Source organism: Giraffa tippelskirchi, chromosome 5, assembly GCF_054371585.1.
Source record: "Giraffa tippelskirchi isolate mGirTip1 chromosome 5, T2T-mGirTip1v1.2.pri, whole genome shotgun sequence".
Lineage (NCBI taxonomy): Eukaryota > Metazoa > Chordata > Mammalia > Artiodactyla > Giraffidae > Giraffa > Giraffa tippelskirchi.
In genome coordinates this window covers 7176546-7189987 of record NC_137279.1, presented here as the reverse complement: position 1 = coordinate 7189987, position 13442 = coordinate 7176546, and the positions used below count along the sequence as shown (strand labels likewise).

Sequence of the window (13442 nt, the reverse complement as noted above, 5' to 3'; positions counted from 1 at the left end):
AATTTCATGGCTGCAGTCACCATTCACAGTGATTTTGGACTCCAAGAAAATAAAGTCTTTTCTATCACTGTTTGCATTGTTTCCCCATCTATTTGCATGAAGTAATGGGACCAGACGACATGATCTTTGTTTTTTGAATGTTGAATTTTAAGCCAGATTTTTCACTCTCCTTTTTCACCTTCATCAAGAGGCTCTTTAATTCCTCTTTGCTTTCTGCCATAAGGGTGGTGTCATCTATGTGGCCCTTGGCTCTGGAGAGAGTGGGCAGATATTCAAGGGGCAGGAGAGCCAGGTGGGGAGCTGGGTGAGGGCCCTTGAGAGGGTCCCTTGGGAAGGGCTCCCTGAAACAATACAGCCACTGGTTGGTGAGACAAAGAACTGAGTTGATTGCTTACTCAGGTGAGAGGAGGTACTACCTTGATGGAGACTTGCAGCCTTTCAGAATGGGAGGGCAAAATGAGGTGTTTATGAAGTGTTGGGATCTGGTTTAATGTGGGCTTGCGGTGAGGGGGTTTGATTAGAACTGGAGAAGGGTCATGATGCAAGCATTTCTGATTGCTGAGCACAGTGAAGACAGAGTTCTGACATGAGGATTCCAAAGAGTCTTGAAGAGTAATAGCCTTTTGATGCTGTCTATTGAAAAACTGAGCATTTTTAAATTGGCTTGTACCATTTATCTTCCTGGACAGAAGTTGCTTGGAGTAGTAAAGTCATGTCGCTGAAGATGAGGGAATTGTAATGTCCAGGCTAGTGAAGACAGCAAATGATGAGGGTGTCAGTGGCTTCAGTTCTCAGACCTAATCTCTCTCTCTCTCTCTTTTTTAAAGTTTATTTATTTCTTTTTGGCTGTGCTGGATCTTTGATGTTTCGAGTTTCAGCGAGTGGGGGCTACCCTCTCGTGTTACGTGGGCTTCTCACTGCGGTGGCTTCTCTTGTTGTGCAGCACAGGCTCTAGGCGCACAGACTTCAGTAGATGTAGCTCTCAGGCTCTAGAGCGTGGGCTCCGTAGTTGTGGTGCTTGGGCTTAGTTGCCCCAGAGCCTCCAGTTCCCAGACCAGGGATTGAACCTGTGTCCACTGCACCGGCAGGTGGACTCTTCCCCACTGGAGTACTGGGGAAGTCCAGACCTAATTTCTGATATCATCCCTTTTGAATTCTGGGGAAAGCCTCACATAGTAAGACGTTTAACCTCTACTCAAGCAAATTCTAAGCCTTGGTCAGATTTCTCCTGCTTCCTCTCCCTGGGCATAACTTAAGGAGGTCTCTTCTCTAAGAAAAGTTCGGCCATCTTCACACTCCAGATCCAGCTCCTTGTCCATGTGGCTGGCAGCTCAGTGGACTGCAATTTGTTCTGCTGCCTAGCACTTTAGATTAAGAGGCCAGAAAAGGAAACTTGCCCTACACTTCCAGGCCCATGTGTTGGGTCCCTACATCACTTCCCATGGAAACCCTGCATTTGGGAGTGCTGAGTTTGTGCTGGATGTATTCCATCTGTCCCTCCAAAACACTCTCCATCCTTCCCCACCCTGCTGTGTGCCTGGGTATGCTGACTTGTATGGTTTATATCAATCTGCACTTTGCCCCTCTGTTCACTTAATTGAAAATACCAGCAGGGAATCAGAGGGGAGGTGTATTTATTTCTCCAGATCCCTCCTTTGTGGCCCTTGGTGGGCTGGTGGCGTCCTTTAACTGAGTATCATAGCTCCTGTCCTATGGCACTCTGAAAACATTTCTTACCCTCTGGGCTTTTGTAACAGTTCTTTCCTCTTGTCCCAGTGGCAGGCCTGGGGTTGAAAATAGCCGAAACTAACCTGGAGATGCTACATTACCTCTGTGACTTCCCTATAACCTTGCCCACACTTTTGTGAAGAATCTCCTTTTCATTAAACTCCACTAGAATTATCCAGTTTTCCACTCTCACCTGCTGGAGGACCTGGCCAATATGGGGCTTTGTGGAGCTGTTAGTGTTTTGTATCCTCTTTGGTTGTAGTCAAGTGATACCTGGCAAGTGTTGGATAGATATTTGTTGAATGAATGAATGACTAAATGTGTGAGTGACATGATTTGAACTCCAACCTCTCCTCGACAAACTTCCAATATTGAGTGTCCACACGTAAATTATAGATGCTTGATGCACTGTGAGTACATTGAACAGGTGTAGGTTCTGTGGCTTCACAGAACCACAGGAACCTCCACTTCTCTGGGTTTGCTCTGTTTATTCATGCTCAGATGTTCTCCTTTCCAGAGGAACAGTATGAAATAATATAAAGAGCATCTGAAATACACAAAATGGGGAAGATGCTATGTTCACTAAATGAAGTAGGGTGATTTCTTCAACTCAAAAGCAGATAAGAGGTTCATATCAAAAAATAAGAAACGTACACTCAAAATCTCACATGTATAGGTTATGGTTTTTAATGGAATCATGCTGAATGAACCGAAGTTAAAGCCATGAGATATGAATTTACAAAGTTTATGTGACCTTTATCAGAATTAATATTGATTAAACATTATAGCCTTATTACCTTTGAGGTAAACTTGATGTAACTATCTTGGAATTATATCTATGGTTACTGTCAGTTTCACAATTGCTGGTTCATGGCATTCATTGTAATTACCTTTCCACAAGTGTTAGAGGGACTCCTTTAAATTGTGAGATGTGGTGTGTGACTTGCAGTCCCCTGGGGCCACTCATTTATCTCTCTGGGGAGATACCTTCCTGATGGAGCTCGGATAAATACCAGGCTGGATTGTTCCAAGCTCACTTTATGAGGCCCAGACCTCAGGAAGTGCCTAGTTGTTTATAAATCTTTCCATATTATATCTCTTCAAGGAGAGAAATTCCATGATCTTCCTCCCTGGATTTCTCAGCAGGAGAGAAGTCAAGATTGAACTGTCATAATATACTTCATCTTGGCGCAGAGCTCCCCCTTTGATAATCTCCAGGGCACATTCTTCCTTTGGAGATGCTTTTGCATTATATACCCCAGCAATTGCCTTCATGGCTGTGTCTGTAGAGCGAGAAGAGAAGAGTGTGGTTATCCAAGACGAGTAGAGTCTACGTGATGGAAGGCCTGCAGACACCAGCAGCTTAGCTTTTAGGGGCTGTTGGCCAGTGCTTGCTTGGGCCCTGTCGGGAATACATGGAGAAGATTGGGTATGTTGAGGGCCTATTGGGCAAAGAGAATCTCAGTGTTCATATGGACCCGGTCTTCCTGGATGGAAATTTGTGGGGACAACTGGAGGTTGCTAGTTGAGTGATTTGAATGAATCAGACTCCTCTCTTGGGTGTTTTGGTTGGAGTGAGGGAGTAATATTGGGGAGCAGAATGAGGATAGAAGTCATATGATGGGAAGAGTCAATGAGCAAAACCAGAGTGAGGTGTGATAATGAGGACTGACTTGTAAAAGGAAGAGACAGACAGGAATCCAGGCCTTTGTTCCCTTGGCAACACCAACCACTTTCACTTGGAGGGAAACTATTGTTACCTGCTCTCTCCTCCTACGATTTGTGTCCTTCCTACCCAGCTTCTCTCTCTTTCTCCACCCCTTCTTGTTTCACTGTGTGTCTTTGTCTTTCTCTCTTTCTTGTTCTGTAAGTACTACTCAATGTATTCAAAGTTTTTTTAAAAAAAATTATTTGGCTGTGCAGAGTGTGAGATCTTAGTTCCCGATCAAGGATCAAACCCATGCCCCCTGCAGTGAAAGTGCGGAGTCTTAACCGCTGGACTGCCAGGGAAGTCCCTTCAATAAAGATTTTAAATAATACCTATCACATATTTTAGATAAACTTGCATTTAGGACTTACAGAAAAGTTTTAAAAATTGTGCAGTCTTTCCTTACATCTTTCAATCACAACATCATACATAACCATTATACAACTATCAACAATAGATATGATAGCATTGGAACAATATTACTAACTAAGCTGCAGACTTAATTTTTTTCACCAATGACCTTTGTGTGTTCCAGGATCTTACCCAGGAGTACACTTAATAGTAATTTTTTCTTGTTTTCCCTCCGATCTCTGACAGTTCCTCACTCTTTCCTTGTCTCTCATAGCCTTGACACTTTTGAAGAGTTCTGTTCAATGGATCTATATAAACCCCCTCAATTTGGTTTTTTTCCCTATTGTTCTCATAATTAGAATGAGATTGTGTATTTTCGACAGGAATACCCCCCAAATGATGCTGTGTCCCTCTCAGCACAACATATCAAAGGATTTGTGACATCTGTGACTTATTACTGATATGTTATTAAGGAAAACAAACTCATATTTAATAATCTCACATAGGAAAGTAATGGCCATTGAGTTTTCATGAGGGACCTAAGGTGTTCAGAATGGGGTCAGGTGATGAATGTGGTGTTACTCAGCACAGTTGGCGGTCAGAATGGAGAGAAGGGTTAAAGAGCAGTCAGAGGCTCCACAGGTGACAGAACACTTCATTAAAGGGGGACTAGCGCTGTCACTGGTTTGCAGTGCTTGACACACGATGATGTCAGGGAGTTCAGCACCCTCTTTACCCACAATAGTAAGACAGACAGTCCATCTGCAGGCCATTTATTCCAATTTCTTGACCTTACCTGTGTCGATGAGGCCAAGAATACAGAGGGTGATTGACACATTGACCTTGGTCACCTCATATTCCATCCTGAGAGAGGAGAAGAACCCATCCAGAGCAAACTTGCTTGCAGCATAGGCAGCAATAAGTGGAGAAGCTATTTTCCCTGAATGATACAAAAGTGGGTTAACATGGTCATCCATTGCAGCTCTGACAGAGCTGATCTGTGCTTTATCTGTAGCAGGCTTTGTAACCTCCATGAAGTGCTTCTACCCTTAGTTTTTCTCTACTCCCCAAAGAGATTATCCTGCTGTACTGAATTTTAGAAAGAAAAAAACATGATGGCATCAAAGAAACTCCCCTTGATGGACTGGGATATGGTGTAGAGTGGGATGCAGGAAAACTTTCATTGAAGAGGGATTAGTTAGACTTTTAGTAAAGGTGGTAAATAAGTAGGATTACAAAAGAGCCATGCAATTTCACACCTGGCAACTCTTCCACCTTTGACCCAAGAGCGCTGGAATGCAAGTGTTTGGCAAGAGCTCTCTACCAGCACAGAGACCTGTCACTGGTCTTTCTATGCAAGGGGAATGAAAATTCCTGTCTTCATTTTCTACTCCAAATCACTTTTCTTACTTTCATCAGCCTGGTTAATACTTAGTTAGTTCTCAGTATTTTGGAGGATATGTGGGCATATGCCCGATTAGTTCAATTCAGTTCAGTCGCTAAGCTGTGTCCGACTCTTTGCGACCCCATAGACTGCAGCATGCCAGACCTCCCTGTCCATCCCCAACTCCCAGAATTTACTCAGACTCATGTCCATTGAGTCAGTGATGCCATCCAACCATCTCATCCTCTGTCATCCCCTCTCCTCCTGCCTTCAATCTTTCCCAGCATCAGGGTCTTTTCCAAGGAGTCACTTCTTCAGATCAGGTAGCCAAAGTATTGGAGTTTCAGCTTCAGCATCAGTCCTTCCAATGAATATTCAGGACTGATTTCCTTTAGGATGGATGGGTTGGATCTCCTTACAGTCCAAAGGATTCTCAAGAGTCTTCCCCAACAACACAGTTCAAAAGCATCAATTCTTCAGCACTGAGATTTCTTTATAGTCCAACTCTCACATCCATACGTGACTACTGTAAAAACCATAGCCTTGACTGGATGGACCTTTGTTGGCAAAGTAATGCCTCTGCTTTTTAATATGCTGCCTAGGTTGGTCATAACTTTTCTTCCAAGGGGAAAGCATCTTTTAATTTCATGGCTGCAGTCACCATCTGTGGTGATTTTGGAGCCCCCCAAAATAAAGTCAGCCACTGTTTCCACTGTTTCCCCATCTATCTGCCATGAAGTGAAGGGACTGGATGCCATAATCTTAGTTTTCTGAATGTTGAGCTTTAAGCCAACTTTTTCACTCTCCTCTTTCACTTTCATCAAGAGGCTCTTTAGTTCTTCTTCACGTTCTGCCATAAGGGTGGTGTCATCTGCATATCTGAGGTTATTGATATTTCTCCTGGCAATCTTGATTCCAGCTTGTGCTTCCTCCAGCCCAGCATTTCTCATGATGTACTCTGCATATAAGTTAAATAAGCAGGGTGACAATATACAGCCTTGTCATACTCCTTTCCCGATTTGGAACCAGTCTGTTGTTCCATGTCCAGTTCTAACCGTTGCTTCCTGACCTGCATACTGGTTTCTCAAGAGGCAGGTCAGGTGGTCTGGTATTCCCATCTCTTTCAGAATTTTCCACAGTTTATTGTGATCCACACAGTCAAAGGCTTTGGCATAGGCAATAAAGCAGAAATAGATATTTTTCTGGAACTCTCTCACTTTTTCGATGATCCATTGGATGTTGGCAATTTGATCTCTGGTTCCTCTGCCTTTTCTAAAACCAGCTTGAACATCTGGAAGTTCATGGTTCATGTATTGTTGAAGCCTGGGCTTGGAGAATTTTGAGCATTACTTTACTAGCGTGTGAGATGAGTGCAATTGTGCAGTACTTCGAGCATTCTTTGGCATTGCCTTTCTTTGGGATTGGAATGAAAACTGACCTTTTCCAGTCCTGTGACCATTGCTGAGTTTTCCAAATTTGCTGGCATACTGAGCGCAGCACTTTCACAGCATCATCTTTGAGGATTTGAAATAGCTCAACTGGAATTCCATTACCTCCACTAGCTTTGTTCGTAGTGATGCTTTTTAAGGCCCACTTGATTTCACATTCCAGGATGTCTGGCTCTAGGTGAGTGATCACACCATCGTGATTATCTGGGTCGTGAAGATCTTTTTTGTACAGTTCTTCTGTGTATTCTTGCCACCTCTTCTTAATATCTTCTGCTTCTGTTAGGTCCATACCATTTCTGTCATTTATTGTGCCCATATTTGCTTGAAATATTCCGTTGGTATCTCTAACTTTCTTGAAGAGATCTCTAGTCTTTCCCATTCCATTGTTTTCCTGTATTTCTTTGCATTGATCACTGAGGAAGGCTTTCTTATCTCTCCTTGCTATTCTTTGGAACTCTGCATTTAGATGGGTATATCTTTCCTTTTCTTCTTTGCTTTTCACTTCTCATCTTTTCACAGCTATTTGTAAGGCCTCCTCAGACAGCCATTTTGCTTTTTTGCATTTCTTTTTCTTGGGGATGGTCTTGATCCCTGTCTCCTGTACTATGTCATGAACCTCCATCCATAGTTCATCAGGCACTCTGTGTATAAGATCTAGTCCCTTAAGTCTATTTCTCACTTTCACTGTATAATCGTAAGGGATTTGATTTAGGTCATACCTGAATCGTCTAGTGGTTTTCTAATTGATTTTCTTCAATTTCAGTCTGAATTTGGCAATAAGGAGTTCATGATCTGATCCACAGTCAGCTCCCGGTCTTGTTTTTGCTGACTGTATAGAGCTTCTCTATCTTTGGCTGCAAAGAAGATAATCTGATTTCGGTGTTGACCATCTGGTGATGTCCACGTGTAGAGTCTTCTCTTGTGTTGTTGGAAGAGGGTGTTTGCTTTGACCATTGCGTTCTCTTGGCAAAACTCTATTAGCCTTTGCCCTGCTTCATTCTGTACTCCAAGGCCAAATTTGCCTGTTACTCCAGGTGTTTCTTGACTTCCTACTTTTGCATTCCAGTCCCCTATAATGAAAAGGACATCTTTTTTGGATGTTAGTTCTAGAAAGTCTTGTAGGTCTTCACAGAATCGTTCAGCTTCAGCTTCTTTGGTGTTACTGGTCGGGGCATAGACTTGGATTACTGTGATATTGAATGGTTTGCCTTGGAAATGAACAGAGATCATTCTGTTATTTCTGAGATTGCATCTATGTACTGCATTTTGGACTACTTTGTTTACTATGATGGCTACTCCATTTCTTCTAAGGGATTCTTACCCACAGTAGTAGATATAATGGTCATCTGAGTTAAATTCACCCATTCCAGTCCATCTTAGTTCACTGTTTCCTGGAATGTTAATGTTCACTCTTGTCATCTCCCATTTGACCACTTCCAATTTGCCTTGATTCATGGACCTAACATTCCAGGTTCCTATGCAATATTGCTCTTTACAGCATCAGACCTTGCTTACATCGCCAGTCACATCTACAACTGGGTGTTGTTTTTGCTCTGGCTCTATCTCCTCATACTTTCTGGAGTTATTTCTCCACTGATCTCCAGTAGCCTATTGGGCACCTACTGACCTGGGGAGTTCATCTTTCATTGTCCTATCTTTTTGCCTTTCATACTGTTCATGGGGTTCTTAAGGCAAGACTGCTGAAATGGTTTGCCATGCCCTTCTCCAGTGGACCACATTTTGTCAGAACTCTCCACCATGACCCGTCCATCTTGGGTGGCCCCACACGGCATGGCTCATAATTTCATTCAGTTGGACAAGGCTGTGGTCCATGTGATCAGATTGGTTAGTTTCCTGTGACTGTGGCTTTCAGCCTGTATGCCCGATAGCATAACTTATTCATTATACTGTTTCTAAGAGGAGAGAGCAGAGGTGTCCTGAGACCCTAGAGCATCATTATAATGAAAAGTGAAAGTGAAAGTTGTTCAGTCATGTCCGACTCTTTGCGACCCCATGGACTATTCAATCCATGGAATGTCTAGGCCAGAATACCCGAGTGGGTAGCCTTTCCCTTCTCCGGGGGATCTTCCCAACCCAGAGGTCAAACCCAGGTCTCCTACATTGCAGGCAGATTCTTTACCAGCTGAACCACAAGGGAAGCCCAAGAATACTGGAGTGGGTAGCCTATCCCTTCTCCAGTGGATCTTCCCGACCCAGGAATCAACCCAGGGTCTCCTGCATTACAGGTGGATTCTTTACCAACTGGACTATCAGGGAAACCCATTGTTATAATAGCTACTTTAAAATCCTTGTCTGCTAATGCTAAAATCTGGGTCATTTTAGTACTTATCTCCATTGATTGCCTTTCCTTTTGAATATGGGTCACATATCATATTCTTGTATGTGCAGTGACTTTTCATTGTATCCTTGATATTGTTTGAGTCTTTGGATTCTGTCATATTCTTCCAAAGAGTATTGATTTTTATTTTTTGGTGGGCAGTTAATTTGGCTTCCCTGGTAGCACAGGTGGTAAAGAATCTGTCTTCAATGTGGGCTTGATCCCTGGGTCAGGAAGATCCCCTGGAGAAGGGAATGGCTGCCCACTTCAGTATTCTTGTCTGGAGAATTCCATGGACAGAGGAGCCTGGTGTGCTGCAGTCCATGGGGTCACAAAGAGTTGGATACGGCTGAGTCACTAACACTTACTTGGCTGAAACTCTGGGTCTCTTGCAGTAGGTGCCAAGTGAAATCTCTGTTTAATTATTTGAATCTTAACTGAGTTTCTTGATGTCTACACTGCCCTGTGAGTATTTCAGAGGACGAAGAGAGATGTGAGAAAAGTTTATATATAGAATTTGGTGCTCTTCTACTGTGGCTCTTTTCTTTCTAGGATGTCTTCCTTCACTTTCCACCTGCTACAGAAACCCCAGACTCTTCCTTTTGCTTCTACAAGGTAGTAAGATGGCAGATTTCTGGCTTAAAAACGGCACTGATTGGGGCCTGCCCTTGAGCATAAGCTACAAAATTGGGAGAATCACCCAGTGTCATTTCCCTCCTTCAAGCGCCAACAGCTCTCCAATTTCTGTCTTCCTTTTCTTCTTCTCTTCAGTGCTTTCAATGGTTGTTTTTTATATTTTTTCCAAGTTTGCTATCTAGGGGAGGTTGGTCTATTAGGTATTGCCCTGCTATTATGTTAGAGAATTTGCCTGCAGTGCAGGAGACCTGGGTTTGATCCCTGGGTCAGGAAGATCCCCTGGAGAAGGAAATGGAAACCCACTCCCATATTCTTGCTGGAGAAGGAAATGGCGGCCCACTTCAGGATTTGCCTGGAAAATCCTATGGACAGAGGAACCAGGCAGGCTACAGACCACGGGGTCACAAGAGTAAGACATGACTTAGTGACTAAACTACCACCACTGTTATTATTGGAATTGGAACCTCTGTGTGTTTTTAAAAATAATAAAGTTGCATTCCAAATCAATAAAGGAAGAATGATTTATTCAATAAAGATGCTGGGAAAGTTGGTTAACTAATTGGAAAAAAGATTGTTAACTCCTTGTTTCATATCATATATCAAAAAATGATACATGGAAAATTATGGCAGGTGATGTTGCCATGTCCATTTCCCTTTCTTTAATAAAAGGACCTAATTTTATTCAGGGTAGCAATGTGTTGAGATAAAAATATTTACTTCCTCAGGATTCCCTTGCTCTTTTGGGCAGTCATGTGCTCTAGACCTGGCCAGTGAGAAATCTAGCAGATGGGTCTCCAGGAAAGATAGCGATTACCTGATAAAATAGATGGATTCAGGTGGCATGTAGCTTTTATGTTTTGCCCTTTCTCCTTCTTTCTAAGTAGACTACAGATATGATGCCTAGAATTGCAGTAGTCATTTATGAACTTGAGGAAATGCTGTATGTTAATTATGTAATTAAGGATTATAGTACAAAAATGTGGAATGAGCTTACATTTTTGAAGATCTAGTACATCCAAAAACCAGTTCTGGACTACTTATTGCCTGAGGAAAATAAACCTTATTTAGTGTTAAGCCATTGTAAGTGGAGTTTTGTTACATGTGCAACAGAATGCATCTCCTGACTGATTAAAAATTTAGTCTAGAAAGAGGATAATACAGGCAAATATTTATCAGATTCTTATTTATGAAAAATAATTCTAGCATAAAAGTTTAAAAATGTTAAGGCCAAGAATATTTGATTATAGAAAATGTAAAATTTCTGTATGTCAAAATGGTAACTATAATAATTTCACTATAAAGGTAAAGGGTAAAATGATAAACTAGAAAATCATTTTCAACATATTAGGCAGACAAAAGCTTAATATCCTCAACCTTTAATGTATAAAGAACTCTTAAAAATGCAAAAATACAAACATCTCTGTAGTGACCCACTCCATCCTCAATCCTCAGTCATGAGCTTTGGGTTGAGATAACTCTGTAGTTAAGTTCTAGGAATGGGTGTGTGACACAGGATGTGCAAATAGTTTCTGATGCCACTGGGTTACTGACTAGTCTCAGGCTGAACCAAAGCAAGACCCAAGCAGGGCTTCAAGATACGTTGTTGCCAAACCAGAGTTTAGTTTCCTCTTCTTCTCTGTATCAGAACCCCAGGTGAATCCATGCTTCCACCTGTCGCAGGAAAGGCAGTGTTGTCTCCATGCGTCTCCTGCCCCTCTTTCTTAGCGGTAGGATCCAAGCGTCATAGCTGGGCTCGCAGTTATCTGGAATAAAGTCCACGTTTCTCAGCTTCTCTCAGCCAGATGTTGCCAGATGACTCAGTACCGTCCAATAATTTGTACACAGAAGCATGCCATCTGATTTCTGGGATACATCTTTAAAGGAAGAAATCAATCTCTCCCTTCTCAATTCTTCCTCCTTCTTGATTCCTCAAAAGGGAGGTTGTGACTGTTGGCTGTATCTCCAGAACTATCATGGATCATGAAGTAGAAGCCTCATGTTGAGAAGGGCAGAGCGTTTAGAGAAGGAACTTGGCTGACCATGAGCTGCCATCCGAGCCCTATACTGCTTACCTCCAGACTTGATTTACCTTTTTAACTTGTTACATCCACTATTATTTTAGGTTTTCTGTGTTAGAGAGTCGCACTTCTCTGTTGAGTCCTTCTCGCTTTTACGTAGCCCATGTGCCAAAGGGAAGCCGATATTATCTCTAAATTTAGGGGTGGCTCGTATGATTTATTTAATACCATCCTCTCTGCCCACAATTGGTACAGGGATGGGCATGGGACCCATTTTGGACGAGTGAGGCTTGAGGGGAATTTTGTTGGAGTGTCTGGGAAAGTTCTTTGTCCTTTTAGGAGAGTTTCTTAAAGTAGAAACCCTGTTCCTCTTCTGCTGGATGTTTTGTGCATGGCTGAAATCACTGCGGCTGTCTCATGATCAGCCTGAGGATGAGGCTGCACGGGGAAGAGAGCAGAGCCAAGAGAGTCACAGGGACACTGAACCTGAGCCAAGCCAACTGTGAAGCCTGCCCTGCATCTGGACTTCCAGTCGTGTCAATAATTTTCCTTATTATTTAAGCCAAAAATAGATCCAAATTGCTTACAAGAGTAGCATAATGGCTAAAAGTATGAGCTCTAGAGTGAGATGACCGGGGTGTGAAATCCCAAGCATACCATTTCTTAGCTATAATATGTGGATGATCATATTACTAAGCTGAAGTAATCCATGTATTAGATTTAGCACAAGCTGACACATAGAAAACACTTAGAAATGCCATTATTATTAGTATTTCAAATTGGTGAGAAAAGTGTAAGCTGTTCAAAAAATCCTGTGAGAATGAATAGCTAGCTACTTAAAAGAAAAGAAAAATGCCATTCTAATAAACAGATTCAAATTATATTAGGCAGTACTCTGTGGAAACTAAAAGAATACTGTATGGATAAATATATAATCTCAAGGTAAGAGATACTTTTAAAGCATGAACTTGAAGGCATATGCTGTAAAGGAAGAGATAAACAGATCTGAATATATGAGATTTAAACAGCGTCAGTGTACTAGAAATGCTCACCACTGCCTTCCTACACAGATCCCCTTTATTTTTTTTTTTTTTATTTTATTTTTTTTATAAATTTATTTATTTTAGTTGGGGGCTAATTACTTTACAATATTGTAATAGTTTTTGCCCTACATTGACATGAATCAGCCATGGGTTTACATATGTTCCCCTTCCCGGACCCCCCACCCACCTCCCTCCCCATCCCATCCTTCTCGATCATCCCATTGCCCCGGCCCTGAGCCCTTGTCACATGCATCGAACATGGAATGGTGCTCTGTTTCACATATGACAATACACATGTCTCAATGCCATTCTCCCAGAACGTCCCACCCTCACCTTCTCCCTCAGAGTCCATAAAATTGTTCCATGCATCTGTGTCTCTTATTCTGTCTCGCATGTAGGGTTATCGTTACCATCTTACAAATTCCATATATATGCATTAGTATACTGTATTGTTGTTTTTCTTTCTGGCTTACTTCACTCTGTATAATGGGCTCCAGTTTCAACCATCTCAGTAGAACCGATTCAAATGTATTTTTTTTAATGGCTGAGTAATATTCCATTGTGTATATGTACCACAGCTTCCTTATCCATTCGTCTGCTGATGGACATCTAGGTTGCTTCCATGTCCTGGCTATTGTAAACAGTGCTGCGATGAACATTGGGGTACACGCGTCTCTTTCAATTCTGGTTTCCTCGGTGTATATGCCCAGCAGTGGGATTGCTGGGTCATATGGCAGTTCTATTCCCAGTTTTTTAAGGAATCTCCACACTGTTCTCCATAGTGGCTG

At 42.2% G+C, this 13442-nt stretch overlaps 2 protein-coding genes across 8 annotated transcripts in view; one reads left to right on the top strand and one right to left on the bottom strand.

Annotated features, from left to right (window-relative positions):
• C5H1orf74 (chromosome 5 C1orf74 homolog) overlaps positions 1–13442 on the top strand; it is a 111231-nt gene that overhangs the window by 42027 nt on the left and 55762 nt on the right. The window lies entirely within an intron of this gene.
• The window catches only part of HSD11B1 (hydroxysteroid 11-beta dehydrogenase 1), a 66881-nt gene continuing 55831 nt past the window's right edge, over positions 2393–13442 (bottom strand). For all 7 annotated transcript variants that reach the window (XM_081489679.1, XM_081489681.1, XM_081489678.1 and 4 more), the window contains 2 exons: positions 4584–4727; positions 2393–3011 (listed from right to left, as the gene is read on the bottom strand). In XM_081489679.1, the coding sequence (XP_081345805.1) occupies positions 2794–3011; positions 4584–4727 (362 nt within the window). In that variant the 3' untranslated portion in view covers positions 2393–2793. The remainder of the gene's footprint in view (positions 3012–4583; positions 4728–13442) is intronic.